We start from the raw sequence: 21,766 nt of genomic DNA, 5'->3' as shown, positions 1-21,766 counted from the left end.
TTTGTGTCATTCGCAAACAGCTTCATGGGGAAAGCAGTAACCAAAAAGACCATTGCACGATGGATCGCACAGACAATTCAACTCTGCCACAAGCGTGCAGGACAAGAACTGGCAGAGGGGACACGTGCCCACTCCACCAGGAAGAAGGGCGCTACAATAGCCTTCCTGGCTAACACACCCATAGAGGACATATGCCTGGCGGCAACATGGGCTTCGGTGCACACGTTCACGAAGCACTACTGTGTGGACATACAAATGAACAAGGAAGCTCAAGTGGGACAGAAGGTGCTACAGCACCTGAAGATGGCGCCCAAGAGTGGGAGCTTACGCAGGAAGCATGCCGACGTCACCGGAAATACACCCAAGGGGGTGTGACGCCGACGCCCACCTGGGCTAAGAAAAACCAAAAAAAAAACAAAGAAAAGACTACGAATCCGGACCCAACCACAAGACCGCGGAATAATGCACAGCATAGTGAATCCAGAAAGATCTTCAAGCTGCAAAACTACACCGACAGGTAAGAAAACTATTCGTTTCTGACCAGGACACCAGATCCCCGCAAGTCGTGAGCTCCCAGCGAGGACTCCACAATCTGCTTTGGCTTAGCCCCCGGACTGTCCCACCTAGGATTCTTTCTTTTCTTTATAAAGCTTTATTCGATTGTTACAAATTTACCATCCTAAAAGCACAAATTAAAAATCGCTATTACATTGCAATCAATTGAATAAAAAAATTAGAGTAGCAGCAATATTATTTCATGAGGGATTAAAAAAACCATTCAGACAAAAATTATGAATCAACAGTAGTAATTAAATTTCTCCTTAGATAAAATACTCTCTTTAAAAACATGGCAAGTCTCCATACTATATGCTCATTATCCAGTAATTGAAGTTTTAAAAAAGCAGGACGGCATTGTCTTAGCCCATATATTTTGAAGAGCGGTACCAGCCAGACATTTCTTAGTTCAGAATACCAACTTTTGGTCAACTTTTTCAGTGCCACTCTAGGGGCCTTCCCATCCCATAGCAGCGTACAGATTTCTCTTTCCACGACTGCAAAATAAGTGTCCGGAATGTGACGTGGGCAGTTTTGAAGAATATATAGGAAACACGGAAGCGCCAGCATTTTAAAAAGGGCAGCTCGTCCCACCAATGACAGGGGTAGAGATCTCCAGTGTTTTACCTCTGATCTCAGCCTAGCCAACGGGAGTGCCAAGTTATTATTGTGGAAAAGGGCGGGGACCAACGTAATAAAAACTCCCAAATACCTGAACCCCTCCTTAGCTATTTCTATCGTACAGTCTGCTGGAAGTCGTGGGTATCGTACTGTTTTTGGTTTTTTTTTTCTGTTTTTTTTAACCCTGCATTACCTGCTGGAGCAATTCTTGGCTGCTCAGCACCACTATCCTGAGATTCCCAAGTGACTAAAGGTGCTACTTGACCATTCTACTTACCTGTAACCTCTGTCCTGGGACCCCAGAAAAGGGCCAAGGAGGTGATTTAATCTTGAGTGGATGGCAATGAATTGCAATAGACACTGTTTTTTTTTAAATCACTGTAGATACTACTGTGCTACTGTTTATAAATCTCAATAGTAGTGAGATCCGAACTAGAGGGCTAACTGGTGGTTGCTTCAACATATTGATATAGAGCAGGCATAGAAGAGGTATGGACCCGATGGGCACACCAGTATGTTCATTATCCATAGTTTTGTTAAAATGGCCCACAATATGGGATCCAATTAAACAGATACCCCAAATAGGGAAACCTCTGCAACCTCCAGAGCTGATAGCCCTAATAATCTTGAACTGAACACACCTGGCCCAAAAAAAAACCCTGCAAATCTAGTTTTCCACGATTTCTGTGTTCGAGGCATGTGGGCTGCTGAATTCATATCTATAGCATAGATCGCCGCCTAGTGTTGGGTCCGGATGATTGCACATTGTTGTCCTGGAAGAGTCTTCGAAGTATCATGAGATAGGTGGCTCCTCCCTAGACTACAGTGCGCATGGGCATCGACTCCATCCCCAGATTGTTTTTTTCCGCCATTGGGTTCGGATGTATATTCGACATCTCCAGTTCGGAATCGATATAAACTTTTCTTAAGGCCTGAAGGCCTTTTTTTCCTATACCGTCGGTATTGTTTTGCGTTCGGTGCCCAGCTCTATTCCGGCTCAGTTCCCGAGTCGGACGTCCAGAGGAGTCGCGTGACTCTTCGGTGCTCGAGGCCCAGTCGACACAGCAAGACTTTCGACGACACATCATGGAACGGAGTCCGTTCAAGAAATGTCCCGTGTGCGGATCCAAGTACCCACACATCGACGTCCACCCAGTGTGCAACAAGTGCCTGTCGCCGGACCACGATGAAGCCAACTGTATGGCTTGTTCCAGGTTTCGATCGAAGAAGACGATTCGACTTCGGCGCGTGGCGCGCCAGGAGGCCCGGCAGTCTGCCCCGGCACCGGTGGACATCTTCGACAGCGAAGAAGCAGACTAACAGGAAGTTCATATGCGGATTTCCCCTCCGGCGGAGGAGATCGACTACGAATACGACGCGGATGTCGAAGTGGTCGAGGAAGAAGTCGTCGACGAGGTAGGAGACGACAATGAGGCCTACGGGGCCACAGAAGATAGCTCATGTGAAGAGGTAAGCCCCGAACGAACAATTACTAAGGCTCAGGTCGAGGGATCGCCACACGGCCTTACCCAAGACCTTCCACCCAAATCCACGGCCTCGCCTACGGGCCCGGCTACGGACACTTCTGCGGAGCCTACGTTGGTCAAAACGAAACTGAAACCGAAACCTTCGGTGTCGACGAAAACAAAACTAATAGAGACGACGTCGAAACAAAAGACGTCTGTCCCTCCGGCCGCCTCCTCGTCTTCAGACACGTCGGGGCAGCCGAAACCGAAGAAGGCCGTCGACCCGGGGAAGTCGACCAAGGTCGCCAAGCCAAAGTCGGTCAAGGGCGCCGAGTCAAAGTCGGTCAAGACATCGAGCCAAAATCGGCCAAAGGCGTCGAACCGAAGACTGGGGCCCCGCACCCAGTACTCAAGTCCACCGACAAGACAACGTCGGCGCCGAAGGCCGTCGGCGCGGAAGAAGGGCACAGTGTGCCGAAGAGGGCTGCTCCTGTGCCTCGGCCGGATAAGAACAAGGCATCGACGCTCGAGTCTTCACTCGCAGGTGGACCGAAGACGTCTGTCGGGTCGACGAAACCGTCCGCTTCCTTTACGAAGCAGGTGTCGGACTCTCTACAACGCATCAGGAACAAGGCTTCCGCGGCCGTGCCGAAGGATGCTTCCACCGCGAAGCCAGCTGCCACAACGCCAAAGTCTTCGACGCCACTCCTGTTTACTTTGCCGCCGAAGGTAGCACCAAAGGCCTTCGCACCACGGTCGGTCACCAAAGCGCCCGTCCAAGTGTCTACGGCGTCGAAGCCTTCTCAGCCGCTTGGGAGCTTGAAACCTCGACAACCCTCGGTGGAGGAGCAGTCGGAACACTTTATCGACGCCGACACCGGGAAACTGACCCTCTACAAGAGGAAGATCACGGCAACCCAGCCTTTGGAGTCCTACACGATTCCTTTGAAGCGCAAGAAGCCTGCTGTTGACTCCCCTGTTCTGGTGGAGCCTCTTGCTCCACGGACTCCACGAGTGGCTACACCCTCGCCCACTTATTCAGATGTGGAGGGTGGAGAAGGTGAGGACGAGGAGTATAACTTTCCTGCCAACACTGATCCTGAGGATCACCAAGACTCATGGGCAGATGCAGGGGACCCAGGGGATCCGCAAACTGCCCAGGACCCTCAGGTGTACAATGTCAAAACCTCTGTTACTGAGGATTCTGCGGCATTTAATGCTCTAATTGAGAGGGCGGCTAAAACCCACGGCGTCCAGCTGCATGCTGACCCTATCGAAGTGGACTTCCTCTTTGATACCTTTTCCACGGCAGAAAAGACTGTCAAGACACTACCCATGCTGAAAGGGGTTCTAAAACATGCTGCAGACATTTTTAAGGAACCCACACGGGCCAGGGTGATCAACCCTAGGATTGAAAAGAAATATAGGCCGGCACCTGGCGACCCCACCTACATCAAAGGCCAGTTGCCATTGGACTCTCTGGTCGTTTCTAATGCCCGGAAGAGGGCGAACTCGCAGACCACTGGTGATGCTCCTCCCCCTGACAAGGAATCTAAAGTGCTGGAGGCATCAGGGAAGAGGGTGGCGGCTCAAGCGGCCAATGTCTGGCGTGTCTCTAACACTCAGGCACTACTGGCCAGATATGACAGGGCACACTATGACACACTAGAGACCCTGTTACAACATCTTCCAGATCAGTATAAGGAGGCAGCTGAGATGCTTATTCAGGAAGAGAAGCTTATCTCCAACGCTTCTATTAAATGTGCACTGGACGTGGCGGACACCGCGGCCAGAGCCATTAACACCAGTGTCATGTTGAGACGCCAGGCCTGGCTCAGAATCTCCGGTTTCAAGCCGGAGATACAGACCACCATCCTCAATCAGCCCGTAAACCCAGATAGGTTATTTGGTCCTGAAGTGGATACCACCTTAGAAAAGATAAACAAGCATTTACAATGCAATGGTCTCGGCAATATTATAGGTAGAGCTATTAGAATTGCTCATTATTTTTTTAATCTTTTTTGTATCCCTAAATAAATGGCATTGTCATTTGTATTGGCATTAGCTTTGTTTTTTGCATATGTGATACCTATTGCATTAGCAGAGAGAGAGTGAGGTAGTGAGATAGAGAGAGCGAGTGAGGTATTGAAATAGAGAGAGAGTGAGGTAGTGAGAGAGAGTGAGGTAGTGAGATAGAGAGTGAGGTAGTAAAGAGTGAGGTGGAGAGGGATGTTGTGAGGTAGTGAGATATAAGCATAGAGTGATGTTGTGATGTAGTGAGATAGAGAAAGAGGTAGTGAAAGAGAGTGAAAGTGAGTTAGTGAGATAGAAAGAGTGAGGTAGTGAGATAGAGAGTGATTGAGGTAGTGAGTTAGAGAAAGAGAGTGAAGTTGTGAGCTAGAGAGTGAGGTAGTGATGTTTTGAGAGAGAGAAGTTGAGGTAGTGAGATAGAGTGGAGTAGTGAGGTAGAGAGTTATGTAGTGAGAGAGGTAGATGGAGAGTGAGAGACAGAGAAAGTGAGGTAGTGAAAGAGTGAGGTAGAGGGATGTTCTGAGGTAGTGAGATAGAAACAGTGAGTGAGTTTGTGAGGTAGTGAGAGAGAGAGAGTGAGGTAGTGAAAGAGAGTGAAAGTGACTTTGTGAGGTAGAAATAGAGAGAGTGAGGTAGTGAGAGAGAGTGAGGTAGATAGAGTGAGACAGAGAGAGTGAGGTAGTGAAAGAGTGAGTTAGTGATGGAGAGTGATTTTTGGTGGTAGTGAGATAGAAACAATGAGTGATGTTGTGACGTAGTGAGATAGAGAAGGATTTAGGTAGTTTGAGAGAAGGATTGAGGTAGTTTAAGAGAGAGTGTAAGTGACTTAGTGAGATAGAAATAGAGAGAGAGTGAATTAGTGAGATACAGAGTGACGTAGTGAGTTGGAGAGAGAGTGAACTTGTGAGCTAGTGCGATAGAGAGTGAGTCAGTGAGAGAGTGTTGTAGTTATTTTTTGAGTGAGTGACTTGTGTTATAGTTAGGTAGTGAGAGTGATATCGAAATAGAGTGATGTTATGGAGAGAGTTACTGAGAGAGAGAGAGAGAGAGATAGTGTTATAGATTTAACTTGAGTAGTGATGTAGTTATTTTTGTTTTGTGGGAGAGTGAAGTAGATATAGAGTGAGGTAGTGAGAGATATAGAGTGAGGTAGTGAAAGAATGAGGTAGTGAGGGTGAGAGTTGTTGTGCTGTATTGAGATAGAAACAGAGCGATGTTGTGAAGTAGTGAGCTAGAGTGAGGTAGTGTATGAGAGAGTAAAAGTGAGTTGGTGTATTTGAGAGAGAGAGTGCGGTAGTGAGATAGAGAGTGAAGTTGTGGGGTAGTGAGAGTGATGTAGTGAACTTTAGAGAGAGTGTTTCGTGATATAGTGAGAGAGATAGTGAGATAGAAATAGAGTGAGGTAGTATATAGAGAGAGTGTGAGGTATTGAGATAGAGAGAGTGAAGCAGTGAGTTAGAGAGAGAGAGTGAAGTTGTGAGGTAGTGAGAGAGTGTTGTGAATTTGAGAGAGTGTGTCATGATATAGTGAGGCAGTGAGAATGAGATAGTAAGATAGTAATAGATAGAGTTAGGTAGTGATGTAGAGAGAGTGAGGTAGTGAGATAGAGAGATAGTTCCTGTGGTAGTTATATTGTGATGCTGTGAGAAAGAGAGAGTTGAGTAGTGAGGTAGAGATTGAGGTAGAGAGAGAGTGAATGAGAGATAGTGTAGTAGTGTGAGAGATAGTGAGGTAGTGAGAGAGATAGTGAGTTAGTGAAAGAGAGAGTGAGGTAGTGATAGAGAGAGTGAGGTAGTGATAGAGAGAGAGTTCGAAGGGACGGTATAGTGGAGCTGAGGAGAGAGTGAAGGGATGGTGCAGTGAGAGGCTGAGGAGAGTGCATCAGTGAAGGGACGGTACCAAAAGAGGCCGAGGAGAAAGTGCAGCAGTGAGTGATGGTGCAGTGGAGGAGTGAGGGCTGCAGCCTGGATGGGGGGCGGGGCTGAGCAGAGAGTGCAGCAATGAAGGGACGATGCAATGGGGGGCTGAGCAGAGAGTGCGTCAGTGAATGGATGGTGCAGGGAGAGGCTGAGGAGAGTGCAGCAGGGAAGGGACGATGCAATGGGGGGCTGAGCAGAGAGTGCATCAGTGAAGGGACGGTGCAAGGAGAGGATGAGGAGAGTGCAGCAGTGAAGGGACAGTGCAGGGAGAGGCTGAGGAGAGAGTGCATCAGTGAAGGGACAGTGCAGGGAGAGGCTGAGCAGAGAGTGCAGCAGTGAAGGGACGGTGCAGGGAGAAGCTGAGGAGAGTGCAGCAGTAAAAGGACGGTGCAGTGGGGGGCTGAGCAGAGAGTGCAGCAGTAAAAGGACGGTGCAGTGGGGGGCTGAGCATAGAGTGCAGCAGTGAAGGGACGGTGCAGTGGGACTGAGGAGAGAGTGTAGCAGTGAAGGGATAATGCAGTGAGAGGCTGAGGAGAGTGCAGCAGTGAAGGGACGGTGCAGTGGGGAGGAGGAGGAGTTAGTGCAGCAGTGAAGTGACAGTGCAGTGAGAGGCTGAGGAGAGTGCAGCAGTGAAGGGACGGTGCAAGGAGAGGCTAAGGAGAGGCTAAGGAGAGAGTGCATCAGTAAAGGGATGGTGCAGGGAGAGGCTGAGGAGAGAGTGCAGCAGTGAAGGGATGGTGCAGGGAAAGGCTGAAGAGAGTGCAGCAGTGAAGGGACGATGCAATGGGAGGCTGAGCAGAGAGTGCATCAGTGAATGGACGGTGCAGGGGAGAGGCTGAGCAGAGAGTGCAGCAGTGAAGGGACGGTGCAGGGAGGGGCTGTGGAGAGAGTGCATCAGTGAAGGGACAGTACCGTGAGAGGCTGAGAGAGAGTGCAGCAGTGAGTGATGGTGCAGTGGAGGAGTGAGGGCTGCAGCCTGGATGGGGGGGCTGAGCAGAGAGTGAAGCGATGGCGCAGGGAGAGGCTGAGAAGAGAGTGCTGCAGTGAAGCGATGGTGCAGTGAGAGGCTGAGGAAAGTGCAGCAGTGAAGGGACGATGCAATGGGGGGCTGAACAGAGAGTGCATCAGTGAAGGGACGGTGCAGGGAGAGGCTGAGGAGAGTGCAGCAGTGAAGGGACAGTGCAGGGAGAGGCTGAGGAGAGAGTGCATCAGTGAAGGGACGGTGCAGGGAGAGGCTGAGGAGAGTGCATCAGTGAAGGGACAGTGCAGGGAGAGGCTGAGGAGAGAGTGCATCAGTGAAAGGATGGTGCAGGGAGAGGCTGAGGAGAGAGTGCAGCAGTGAAAGGATGGTGCAGTGAGAGACTGAGGAGAGTGCAACAGGGAAGAGACGGTATAGTGGAGCTGAGGAGAGAGTGAAGGGATGGTGCAGTAAGAGGCTGAGGAGAGTGCATCAGTGAAGCGATGGTAACGTGAGAGGCTGAGGAGAGAGTGCAGCAGTGAGTGATGGTGCAGTGGAGGAGTGAGGGCTGCAGCCTGGATGGGGGGGCTGAGCAGAGAGTGCAGCAGTGAAGCGATGGCGCAGGGAGAGGCTGAGGAGAGAGTGCAGCAGTAAAAGGACAGTGCAGTGTAAAAATAAAAATATGCCTTACCTCTAACATAAACTAAAATCAACATACATACCTGTCTGAACAACTCCGTGCACAGCGGTGCACATCGCTGAAGGGAATCGCCACGGGCCATGTTGAACCTAGAAAAGAGAGAATAAACATAAGATTAGCAAAAAAAACCAAAATGGCTTACCTCTGAACGAAAACAGAGACAGAGAGTGAGGTAGTGAAAGAGAGTGAAAGTGACTTAGTGAGATAGAAATAGAGAGAGTGAGGTAGTGAGAGAGTGAGGTAGATAGAGTGAGACAGAGAGAGTGAGGTAGTGAAAGAGTGAGTTAGTGATGGAGAGTGTTTTTTAGTGGTAGTGAGATAGAAACAATGAGTGATGTTGTGACATAGTGAGATAGAGAAGGCCTGAGGTAGTGTAAGAGAGTGAAAGTGACTTAGTGAGATAGAAAGAGAGAGTGACGTAGTGAGTTGGAGAGAGAGAGTGAACTTGTGAGCTAGTGAGATAGAGAGTGAGTCAGCGAGAGAGTGTTGTAGTTATTTTTTGAGTGAGTGACTTGTGTTATAGTTAGGTAGTGAGAGTGATATGGAAATAGATAGTGATGTTATGGAGAGAGTTAGTGAGAGAGAGAGTGAGATAGTGTTATAGATATAATTTGAGTAGTGATGTAGTTATTTTTGTTTTGTTGGAGAGTGAAGTAGATATAGAGTGAGGTAGTGAGAGAGAGTGAGGTAGTGAAAGAATGAGGTAGTGAGGGTGAGAGTTGTGCTGTATTGAGATAGAAACAGAGAGATGTTGTGAAGTAGTGAGCTAGAGAGAGAGTGAGGTAGTGTATGAGAGAGTGAAAGTGAGTTAGTGTATTTGAGAGAGAGAGAGAGAGTGCGGTAGTGAGATAGAGAGAGAGTGAAGTAGTGAGTTAAAGAGAGAGTGAAGTTGTGTGGTAGTGAGAGAGTGATGTAGTGAACTTTAGAGAGTGTCGTGATATAGTGAGAGAGATAGTGAGATAGAAATAGAGTGAGGTAGTATATAGAGAGAGTGTGAGGTAGTGAGATAGAGAGAGAGTGAGGCAGTGAGTTAGAGAGAGAGAGTGAAGCAGTGAGTTAGAGAGTGAAGTTGTGAGGTAGTGAGAGAGTGTTGTAGTGAATTTTTGAGAGTGTCATGAGATAGTGAGGCAGTGAGATAGTGAGATAGTAATAGATAGAGTGAGGTAGTGATGTAGAGAGGGTGAGGTAGTGAGATAGAGAGAGTGAAGTTGTGAAGTAGTGTGTTAGAGAGATAGTTACTGTGGTAGTGATATTGTGATGCTGTGAGAAAGAGAGAGTTGAGTAGTGAGGTAGAGATTGAGGTAGAGAGAGAGTGAATGAGAGATAGTGTAGTAGTGTGAGAGATAGTGAGGTAGTGAGAGAGAGAGTTTGAAAGGGACGGTATAGTGGAGCTGAGGAGAGAGTGAAGGGACGGTACCGTAAGAGGCTGAGGAGAGAGTGCAGCAGTGAGTGATGGTGCAGTGGAGGAGTGAGGGCTGCAGCCTGGATGGGGGGCGGGGCTGAGCAGAGAGTGCAGCAATGAAGGGACAATGCAATGGGGGGCTGAGCAGAGAGTGCGTCAGTGGAGGGATGGTGCAGGGAGAGGCTGAGGAGAGTGCAGCAGTGAAGGGACGATGCAATGGGGGGCTGAGCAGAGAGTGCATCAGTGAAGGGACGGTGCAAGGAGAGGCTGAGGAGAGTGCAGCAGTGAAGGGACGGTGCAAGGAGAGGCTAAGGAGAGAGTGCAGCAATAAAGGGACGGTGCAGGGAGAGGCTGAGGAGAGAGTGCATCAGTGAAGGGCCGGTGCAGGGAGAGGCTAAGGAGAGAGTGCATCAGTGAAGGGATGGTGCAGGGAGAGGCTGAGGAGAGAGTGTAGCAGTGAAAGGATGGTGCAGTGAGAGACAGAGGAGAGTGCAGCAGTGAAGGGACAGTACCGTGAGAGGCTGAGAGAGAGTGCAGCAGTGAGTGATGGTGCAGTGGAGGAGTGAGGGCTGCAGCCTGGATGGGGGGCTGAGCACAGAGTGAAGCGATGGCGCAGGGAGAGGCTGCAGTGAAGGGATGGTGCAGTGAGAGACTGAGGAGAGTGCACCAGTGAAGAGACGGTGCAGGGAGAGGCTGAAGAGAGTGCAGCAGTGAAGGGACGATGCAATGGGAGGCTGAGCAGAGAGTGCATCAGTGAATGGACGGTGCAGGGAGAGGCTGAGCAGAGAGTGCAGCGGTGAAGGGACGGTGCAGGGAGGGGCTGTGGAGAGAGTGCATCAGTGAAGGGACGGTGCAGGGAGAGGCTGAGGAGAGAGTGCAGCATTGAAGGGATGGTGCAGTGAGAGACTGAAGAGAGTGCAGCAGTGAAGGGATGGTGCAGTGAGAGACTGAAGAGAGTGCAGCAGTGAGTGATGGTGCAGTGGAGGAGTGAGGGCTGCAGTCTGGATGGGGGGCTGAGCAGAGAGTGCATCAGTGAAGGGACGGTGCAGGGAGAGGCTGAGGAGAGTGCAGCAGTTAAGGCGACGATGCAATGGGGGGCTGAGCAGAGAGTGCATCAGTGAAGGGACGGTGCAGGGAGAGGCTGAGGAGAGTGCATCAGTGAAGGGACAGTGGAGGGAGAGGCTGAGGAGAGAGTGCATCAGTGAAAGGATGGTGCAGGGAGAGGCTGAGGAGAGAGTGCAGCAGTGAAAGGATGGTGCAGTGAGAGACTGAGGATAGTGCAACAGTGAAGAGACGGTATAGTGGAGCTGAGAGTGAAGGGATGGTGCAGTAAGAGGCTGAGGAGAGAGTGCAGCAGTGAGTGATAGAAATAAACATAAGATTAGCAAAATAAACAAAATGGCTTACCTCCAACAGCAAAACAGCAGCATACATACCTGTCTAAACCACTTCGTGCACAGCAGTGCACACAGCTGCACGGAGACGCCACGCGCCATATTGGACCTGAAAAACAAAGAAATAAACATAAGATTAGCAAAATAAACAAAATGCCTTACCTTAACTGAAAAACAGCAGCATACATACCTGTCTGAACCACTTTGTGCACAGCAGTGCACACAGCTGCACTGAGACGACACGGGCCATGTTGTACCTAGAAAAGAGAGAAAAAAACCTAAGATTAGCAAAATCAAAAAGATAGATTACCTCAAACAGCAAAAGAGCAGCATATCGGGACCAGTTTGTGCACAGCAGTACATACAGCTGCACGGAGACGCCCCGGGCCATATTGAACCTGAAAAACAAAGAAATAAACATAAGATTAGCAAAATAAACAAAATGGCTTACCTCTAACAGCAAAACAGCAGCATACATACCTGTCTGAACCACTTCGTGCACAGCGGAGCACACAGCTCTCGACCCAAAAACATGTGAGAGGTAGAAAACCGTGTGTTACAAGGGCAAAGTGGTGTGTGCATGTTACGCAAGGGCACCAAACACAAGTACATGGAAAATACTCCAAAGAGGCAGACACTCCAACCCCAGGAATACCCTGGGAGGGCACTTCCATGGTCGTGGAAATTATCAGTAGTGGGAAGTCTTCCTCCAAATAACAAGAGGACGTGAATTACTTTTGGAGGTGTTTTTCATATGGTGCGCCGAGCCGAAGAAAGTTTTCGCTCCAATGGGGTTAACACCATGGTTTTTCTAAATACGCTATTTGTGGCTCCATATCTCAAAATGACTTTCGTTATGCAGGGCCAGCAGTTTAAATTGGCTTAGGACAAAACACGTACACGATGCATTGATGGGAGGTTGCCGGTCTGGTGGATGGGGACTGGTGGTGGTCTTGGGGGGTACAGGGCATCATTGGCAGCCTAAAAGAACTGTTGCGGGGAAGGCGAGGCTCGGAAGATGGCAGGGGATGTGAGGTGCTGTCGGAGGCTGTCGGGGGAGAGCATTTTGTTTCCGAAGTACGGGAAAGGCGGGCGATGGTCGCGTGTTAGCACCACTTGGCGCAGAGGTGCCAACTGAGTCCTGGGTTAGGGGCGTGGGGATGCTCGGGGTGCGGAGTGGGAGCCCGTGCGTGTGGGGTGGGCACGGGGACCACGCGGGGCGTGCGGCAGCTAGGCAGGACGTGGGCCGCACTCCAGCACACTATGCGGTGGTCGGGTCTTTCGATTGTCACTTTCGTAATGCACCGTTTCCTACCTCTTGTATTTGTTGACTCACGATTGTCACTTTTGTAATGCACCCTTGCTGCCTCTTGTAGTTTGTTGACTCACGATTGTAATTTTGCTTCTTTAATGTAACGTTTGTTTTGGACTTTGCTCACTTGATTGGTCTCATGTGTCAGCCCTGTCCGTATTGTGAAGCGCTCTGACACCTTCGGGTAAAGTTCACGCTATATAACATGGCATAAATAAATAAATGGCACTGCGTGAGGAGAGCAAGGGGGGGTAGAGAAAACGGCGCCAAGGGGAGGGGGAAGCCAGGAGGGGGTCACCAACACGAGCAGCAAGAAAGCCGCTGCCTCCTCGCTCTGCCAATCGTGAGTCAACAAACTACAAGAGGCAGCAAGGGTGCATTACAAAATGACAATCGTGAGCCAACAAATGCACACACATCGGGGGCAGACACCACTGCAGGCCACAAACACCCATCATGCACACACATCGGGGGCAGACACCACTGCAGGCCACAAACACCCATAATGCACACACATCGGGGGCAGACACCACTGCAGGCCACAAACACCGATCATGCACACACATCGGGGCAGACACCGCTGCAGGCCACAAACACCCATCATGCACACACATCGGGGGCAGACACCGCTGCAGGCCACAAACACCGATCATGCACACACATCGGGGGCAGACACCGCTGCAGGCCACAAACACCCATCATGCACACACATCGGGGGCAGACACCGCTGCAGGCCACAAACACCCATTATGCACACACATGGGGGCAGACACCACTGCAGGCCGCACGCACTCATCACACACACACACACACACACACACACACACACACACACACACACAGGCCCGACCCGCCAGTGGCCCACATCTTACCTCAGACGTGCTCCGCAATGTCTGCCCAGCTCCCGTAGGCCGCTGGGGAACCACGGCACTGAAGCTGCCCGATTCAGATGCAGCGCTAGTCTGCCCAGCCCATTAAAATATAAATGCCACATGACCAGGAACCTTCTTTATAAAGCAACGGATTGTAGAGATACATGTCACTCTGTTAGGGACATAGTCACAAACTACCCTGTCAGGCACAGAGGGGGCTTATAAAGTACCGTAGTTACATTTATTAAACAACGCCTATTTGGTAGACCCCAGCTTTTGGAGAGCACTGGTGTAGTAAGGGATGCAGAACCGCAGATTGTGAGTCATGTCATGCTGGATAACTCGACTGCGTTTTTTTCTTCAAAGTGCTGAGGGGAAACAGAAGAAGGAAGGGTGGGCGCTTAAGTGGGAATGATGGAACAAGGGAATAAGAGAGGAGGACATGGGGAAATGATGTCATTCACGCTGAGTGGGCGGAGAGGCTATGATTAGATCACCTAGGCGAGGCATCGACCAATCAGTTTATTAGAGTGTTTGTATGCGTGTGTGTGGGAGGGAGGGGGGGGTAGGGAGTGACACAACGTGGACGTACAAACTCTTAACGAGGGGGCTGTACATGCCTGAGAAACACTCGGGCATGTACAGCCCCCTCGTTAAGAGTTTGTACATCCACGTTGTCACTCCCTCCCCCCCTCTCCCTCCCACACACGCATACAAACACTCTAATAAACTGATTGGTCGATGCCTCGCTGTGCCCCCTCATATGCGCAGCTTCCGATAGGTGTCTACGAGTCCCGGACTCCCTGCAGTTGGCCCCTCAGTCTGCGCCTTGATGCCAGCAGCGTAGCCCAGTCCGCACACCTCCAGGGTCTCAACAGAGCCATGGGGGAAGGGCGCAGATCACACTACACGGCGCTTATGCAAGTCTGTGCGCCACTCTATTTTTGCACTCCTACCATACTGCCCATGTCTCTGTAGGGGTCCCTCTCGCATGCCACAGCTCACAGGTTTGGAATCCACAACTCTGCAAGACCGCCGCATCTTTCACCAACCTCCGGCCACCACCTTGCAGCTCCTCTGCCGTCGAATGCAGTCGGACCCCAGCCGAAGTTCCAGGGACCGCAGCGCAAGACCGTGTGTGCCTGCCACCGCCCGTCACGGCCCACTTTCGTGTGGCGAGCGGGAGGGTAGGGGAGAAATTCCTTCGGCGGTTCCGGCCCCTCATTCTGCCACGCTCTGAAACCCTCGTCGTCTCCCCCGCTCCGGGCACTCCACGCAGCAGCAACAACAAGTGACAAGTGAAATGCAGTGAAACTAAATTCTGGCCTCGTTACCGCATTTCCGAAGAAATGTGTGATGGTGCTGGCTGTGGGTCCTGCTCTTGGGTCAAGGCTTTCACGATTTTCCCTGATTCTGTTGGATAAGGAGTGTCCTGAGTTAGTACTTGTTGGGTAACACGTTCTAATATGGCACTTTGGTTCCTCATGCAGTAGCAGCGTGCCTGTTATATGGACGACGGGGATGTACCAAAAAATCTGGGAAACAAACATGTCAATTCATCTGTTGCGAAAGAAAAATAAATGTTCCGTGACACCTGATTACATTTTCATGACTAATTAAATGGTCGGGTTCACCATAAAAACATATTTTATTTCTACTACTCGTGGGAGTTCAGACCATCTGCTTCCCAGTTTTGGCACCTTACAAGCTGATGATTTTTTTAATCATTTAAATGGAAAAATAAAGTTCTCTCTTCTTTCCTAATTAAAGAATGATCAAAGTTGGCTCCAAAAGGGCACATGCGGTCATCTCCACGAATGTGCAGAGAGCGGGAGGAACAGCGCAAATACACGGAGAGCGGGAGGGACAGCGCAAATACACGGAGAGCGGGAGGGACAGCGCAAATACACGGAGAGCGGGAGGGACAGCGAAAATACACGGAGAGCGGGAGGGACAGCGCAAATACACGGAGAGCGGGAGAGACATCGAAAATACACGGAGAGCGGGAGGGGGGCGGGAAACAGACAGGGGGAAGAAGGCACGGAGGGAAACAGACACGATCTTACCTTCACTGCGAAGGATCCAAAATGGCGGACACAAGCTTCCGGATTTTTTGGGTTTGTGGGCGTGGTTTTGATGTTCTGAGTGACAGACAACGTCACTGTCTAAAAAACATCAAAAATGACGCCCCCAAATCCGAAAAAGACGGGGCTTGTTTGGAGTGACGCATCTCTCCTCCAATGGCTGGCCTCCGTTTAGGAAGCCAGCCAATAAAGGAGAGCCAGGGCAGGGAGGCGGGACCTTCTGCGCTACTAAGAGTCATTAAATCTCCGGCCTAAGACTGCGCAAGCGCAGCCTTTTAGGCCTTCGACCTAAAAAGGGTACCGAAACTGCAAAATCCATGGGGGCTCTTGAGTACCAGCAGTTTCGGGGCAGCACTTTTCGTCGCTCAAGCAATAGAGGTGTTTCCAGAGGCCAGATGTCCCAGCAAACGCAATACAATAAAGGTGGAGCGCAATCCTCTTACACCAAGCAGAGTAGAGGCGGCTATCGGGGCAACAGCACCAAGGGCAGAGGTCGTGGAAACAACAACTCCTGCTGCTCCGCCACCAACAAACAGTGACGCCCTGTCACTGCCCCCGACCATACTACACCTGTCGGGGGGGAGACTCCAGCAGTTCCTGCCCGTCTGGAAATCCATCACCACAGACAGGTCGGTCAGGAAACTTATCCAGTTCGGTTATTGTCTGGAGTTAACATCCACTCCACCCAACATGCCACCAAAACACCGTCCTATGTCCACAGAGCATTTGCACTTATTGCAGCAGGAGGTACTCGTCATGCTGCAAAAAGGGGCAATCAAGCTCCTGCCGAGGGAGGAAGAAGGCACGGGAGTGTACTCCCTGTACTTCTTAATCCCAAAAAAGGACGGGTCCCTAAGACCCATACTGGACCTCAGACCCCTGAATCAGTACATTCTATCAGAACACTTCCATATGCTCACACTGCAGCAGGTTCTCCCGTTGCTCAATCAGGGAGACTTCCTCGCAACCTTGGATCTCAAGGATGCCTATTTCCACATTCCACTGCATCCATCACACAAAATACCTCAGGTTCACTATTCAGGGTCGGCATTATCAGTTCAAGGTCCTACCTTTCGGGGTGACCACGGCGCCCAGGGTGTTCACAAAATGTCTGGCGACAGTAGCTGCGCACCTCAGGAGGCAGAACGTTCACGTTTACCCTTATCTGGACGACTGGCTTGTCCAAGCAAAGTCGGCCCAGGAGTGCGTCGCCAACATGTCCCACACCATTCACCTTCTTCACGATCTGGGATTCTCACTGAATTATCCCAAGTCGCACCTTCAGCCAGCCCATGTACGGCAATATCTGGGTGCGACGATCGATACTCTGGCAGCCACAGCTCAGCCAAATTCTGTGAGGATCGACAGCATTCAGTCACTGATCCAGAAGTTCAGACCACAACACTCGCTTCCAGCAAGAGTGTTCATGCAGTTGATAGGCATGATGGCCTCCTGCATCTTCATAGTCCCGCACGCGAGGCTACATATGCGTCCGCTCCAGGAATGCTTGGCTCATCAGTGGACGCAGGCTCAAGGACAGTTGAACGACCCAGTGTTGGTGACCGGTCGGGCATACAGCTCTCTGCATTGGTGGAATCCACACAACCTTTGCAAGGGCCGGCCGTTACAGGAGCCTGTGCCACAGATTATCCTGACGACGGACGCATCTCTCCAGGGGTGGGGAGCTCATGTACTCCACTATAGGTGCAGGGACTATGGACAACGCAGCAAAAGAGGATGCACATCAACTACCTAGAACTGATGGCAATCTTCATGGCATTGAAGGCATTCAAAGTACATCTGTGCAACAAAGTCGTGTTGATCCGGACGGACAACATGACGGCCATGTACTACATTCAAAAGCAGGGAGGTACACACTCTCCACAGTTGTCTCATCTGGCTCAGAGCATGTGGAAGTGGGCCTTTCAGAGGAACATCTTCCTCATGGCGGAACACCTCCCGGGCAAGGACAATCAGATGGCGGATCTGCTCAGCAGGTACAGCCACCAAATGCACGAGTGGGAGATGCATCCATCAGTACTCCACCCGTACTTCCAGCAGTGGGGTCATCCAGAGATGGACCTGTTTGCCACAAGGGAAAACGCAAAATGACAAAGCTTTGCCGCCAGGTTCCCTCACCCACAGTCGCAGGGCAATGCGATATGGATGAACTGGTCAGGCAGATTTGCGTATGCTTTTCCCCCAGCACCTCTCATACCGCTGGTGGCACGAAAGCTAAGGCAACACTCGATGACACTCATCCTGGTTGCTCCAACGTGGGTACGCCAACCATGGTACACCACGTTTCTAGAACTCTCCGTGGTACCGCATCAAAGGCTGCACCTCACACCCAGGCTTTTGACGCAGAACCATGGCGACATTCAGCATCCAGATCCGCAACAGCTCAACCTGGCGATCTGGCTCCTGAAGTCTTAGAGTTTGGCTACCTTAACTTGCCTCCTGAATGCATGGAAATCATACCGGAGGCAAGAAAGCCCACCACCAGAGCTTGCTATGCAGCGAAATGGAAGCGGTTTGTCATTTACTGTACTGAACACAACATCAACCCGCTAGATGCATCCACTCCCAACATCATCTGTTATTTGTTACATCTTTACAAATGCAATCTAGCATATGCTTCCATTCGGATACACTTATCCGCCATAGCGGCTTATCTCCAAAACAGGCAGCATCTCTCCGTTTTCGGAGTGCCTGCCATTAAAGCCTTCCTAGAAGGACTGAAGTGGGTCATCCCTCCCAGGATCCCGCCAGCTACTGTATGGAACCTCAATGTGGTCCTCACCAGGTTGATGGGCCCACCTTTTGAGCCTCTACATTCATGTGAGATTCAGTTCTTAACGTGGAAAGTGGCTTTTCTCATTGCCATTACGTCTCTACGACGTGTTAGTGAGCTACAGGCGCTCACTGTACAAGAGCCATTCATTCAAATTCACTCCAACAGGGTGGTGCTGCGCACTAACCCTAAATTTCTTCCTAAAGTGGTTTCGCAGTTCCATGTCAATCAGACCATTGAGCTGCCCGCATTCTTTCAAAACCCAGAGACAGTGGCTGAAAGAATGCTCCACACTCTTGACGTCAAACTTGCTTTGATGTACTACATCGATAGGACCAAAGAATTTAGGAAGACACAACAACTCTTTGTTGCCTTTTCAGCCCAGCACAAAGGCAACCCCATTTCCAAAGCAGGTATAGCCAGGTGGATCGTTAAGTGTATTCAGATTTGCTATCACAAGGCTAAGCGCACTTTAACGGTCCCCCCCAGAGCCCACTCCACCCGTAAGTTGGGGGCCTCCATGGCTTTCCTTGGTAATATCCCTTTGGAAGATATTTGTAGAGTAGCCACATGGTCTACACCACACACATTTACTAAACACTACTGTGTAGATGTGCACTCCAAGCAGCTGTAGGGCAGGCTGTTCTTAAGACACTTTTTCAAACGTCTGCAGCTGGCACAGGCGGCCGCCGTTAATGGAGGGACTGCTATTTATTCTATGCTATAGATATGAATTTAGCAGCCCACATGCCTCAAACTGAATATGCTACTTACCAGTATGCATCTGTTCTTGGCATGTAGGGCTGCTGACATTCATATCGCCCACCCTCCTCCCCGGCGCCTGTAGCGGCTGCAGAATTTACACCTACTCTTAGCATGGTCATCGCTCACACTGTTACACTCCATCTTCGCCACAATGGCTAAAAACAATCTGGGGATGGAGTCGATGCCCATGCGCACTGTAGTCCAGGGGAGGAGCCACCTATCTTGTGATACTTCGAAGACTCTTCCAGGACAACAATGTGCAATCATCCGGACCCATTACTAGGCGGCGATCTATGCTATAGATATGAATGTCAGCAGCCCTACATGCCGAGAACAGATGCATACTGGTAAGTAGCATATTCATTATATGTTTGTTATTCGAAATGTTTTACTACAAACTGTGTTCTTGCATTTGCAGCAGTTGGATGGATCCTAGTTCGCCATTTTTTAGCTTGTGATCTGAACCATTTACTTTAGCTGACTTTGCCTCGTTTGTTGCGACATAAAGCTATGCTTTGCCTGCTAGAGCTGCTTTCACCATGATCTGTTATATATTTGAGCCGAGCCACTTATGTTTTTTTTATTTTCGATGTCCTAGCAGCCAAGACAGTGGAAGGTCTGTGCACTGCCTCTTCTCCTTCCTTCATACAGTGGGATGCCATGACTTTCTTTTCAGAGAGCGCCATTAGCCAGATTTTCCGTGTAATGAGCAATGAGGTATGTATTCTGTTGTGTCCTGTGCCTTTGTGGAAATTCAGGTGTAAGGTCACAAATGCCTTGCTGATGATGTGGATGTTCTCACTCTTTTGAGCCTACTTTGGTGTCCTAATCTGTTGTAAATTTCTGATAACGCTGCTTGTCATCTCCCTGACTGAGTAATGATTAATATATGTGTTGAGTACAAAGAAAAAACTAGCCAATGAGCTCTGTTCGCCTTATGACCAGTGTTACCCTCAGGGGCTTGATTCGGTTCAACTAGAGGATTGTTGAGGCGCTTGTGTCGTATGGTTTTTGCAGAATTTAAATTCACAATAGGGCCTGAAAGATGGGTAATGGATACAGATTCTGGAACTTTGGATCCAAATGGTCCTTTAGTTTGATTATCCTGATTGGCCCAGTCCAGCTCCTCAAGCCAGTAGGTAAGCTCTCCTTGTCTACATGGATCACAGCATAAAGGGCCCACTGTAGGCTTCCCAGGCTGAGGCCCTGTCTACAATAATTTCATCATCCTTCTGGTACCACGTTTTGTAATAAAACTTTGTGTAGAAAACTGGAATTTTGTTGTAGTCCCCCCCCCCCCCCCCCCACCACACTTTTTGCCCAATTGTTTACTCCTAGATGCTGGCTTTCACCTCTGACACTGCAGAGAGGCCTGCTAACCAGACCTCTGTGTCAATGTGATTTCCCCTAAAGCAAGTTAACATCTAATTGTAACCCAATTGGCAAGGACTTTGGCACCCCTAAAAGTCCCAAGTAAATGGTAACTAGGGCAGGGGTTCTTGAGAGTGTCCCCAAGGGCTGCAGCATGTTTTATGCAACCCTAAAGGACCCACATACAAATTACATGCAGACTGTCAACTTGAAAACCTGACATGGCACACTCATCCTGTGCCATGCCAAAGTGCACTGCAGATACTATATTTAAGTCACCCCTATAGCAGGCCTTAGAGACCCAGGGCAGGGTGCATTATAGTATATGTGAGGATATATCTGCATGGGCAGATATATACTCCTGTGATGTCTAGTTCTATTACCAGATATTGCTAGTGCTCAGGAAAGTAATCTTAAGACTTGTACTGTGCAGTGGTCATCATGATTTACCCAGCTACATGATGTCTTCACTGAAAATACTGGTGTTTGGTATCAAACACCTTGTCTTAGTAAAGCTCTACTGTTGCCAGTACAAGATTTATTATGACTTGCACCCAGAGGGCACCTACCACTGTCTAGTGTCCTGGCTGACTGGTATCGTTCAGCCTGTCACCACAGACATGTTTCCGACCCCCTGCAGGTGAGAGCCTATGCTCTCTGAGGCCAGAAACAATGCCTGCTCCTGGGGAAGGTATTCACACCTCCTCTAGCAGCATATCTAGTGATTTAGCATATCAAGAGCAGGGGCTTCAAAGCCCCTGCTCCCTTTGTAATGAAACCCGGGCTTGCCCCAGACCTGGGAGATGCCACCACTTGCCCGGAGGCCCATTTGGCACCAGGACAGGAGGGAAATTAGCTATGCAGTAGGCATGTTGCACCACCAGGCTATTCACACCTCTAAGGTGGGCTGCCTGATGTGCTCCTCGAAAGAAATATTTCACCATCTTGTTTTTGGTGGATTTAGGACCTCTAGGTCCGCGTTATGCCCACTCCCCATAGGGAGCAGTCCTATAAAGGGGGTGTAGTGACCCCAAGGGTAAGTAGCTCATTTGCTACTACCCTTCACTGCCCTTAATGCCCCTAAATTCAGTATTTAGGTGGCCCTCCCTGACACCAGGAACTCCGATTCACCTGAACAAAGAAGGACAAAGAAGAGTCTACAAACTCATTAACCGTGGACTAGCTGTGGACTTCGCACCAAATCCTGCCTGCCTGCTTCTGTCTCCACAATTACAAAGACCAGACTCATCAAGCAGCTGCGTATCCTACAAAAGCTTCGAAGGGCTTCCAGCACTTCGCCATTCTGTCAGCATCTTCCTTGAAGTGGAGGAGCCACTTGCCTGCAGGCACAAACTGCAACGTCAGGTTCACCTTTCTGCTGACCACCGGGTCCACCGACGCAACCGTCGCCCAGGAGGAAGTCACTGTGCTCCAGGAGGTCAGATCCTGAAGACTTGTACGTGTGCACTGTGAACTTTTTTATTGGGGGAATTGCAATTTTGTATGGAATTCTTGTTTAAAA

At 50.0% G+C, this 21,766-nt stretch overlaps 1 protein-coding gene across 4 annotated transcripts in view; it reads left to right on the top strand.

Annotated features, from left to right (window-relative positions):
• The window catches only part of LOC144762309 (exportin-5-like), a 949,573-nt gene that overhangs the window by 125,200 nt on the left and 802,607 nt on the right, over window positions 1-21,766 (top strand). For 2 of the 4 annotated variants that reach the window (XM_078647462.1, XM_078647460.1), the window contains exon 14: window positions 19,472-19,590. In XM_078647462.1, coding sequence (XP_078503588.1) covers window positions 19,472-19,590 — 119 coding nt within the window. The remainder of the gene's footprint in view (window positions 1-19,471; window positions 19,591-21,766) is intronic. The other 2 variants (XM_078647463.1, XM_078647461.1) reach the window with 1 other exon arrangement.

This window comes from Lissotriton helveticus, chromosome 6 (genome assembly GCF_964261635.1).
Source record: "Lissotriton helveticus chromosome 6, aLisHel1.1, whole genome shotgun sequence".
NCBI classification, from domain to species: domain Eukaryota; kingdom Metazoa; phylum Chordata; class Amphibia; order Caudata; family Salamandridae; genus Lissotriton; species Lissotriton helveticus.
Note: the sequence above shows the minus strand (reverse complement) of the source record. Positions and strands in the feature narration are given on the sequence as shown.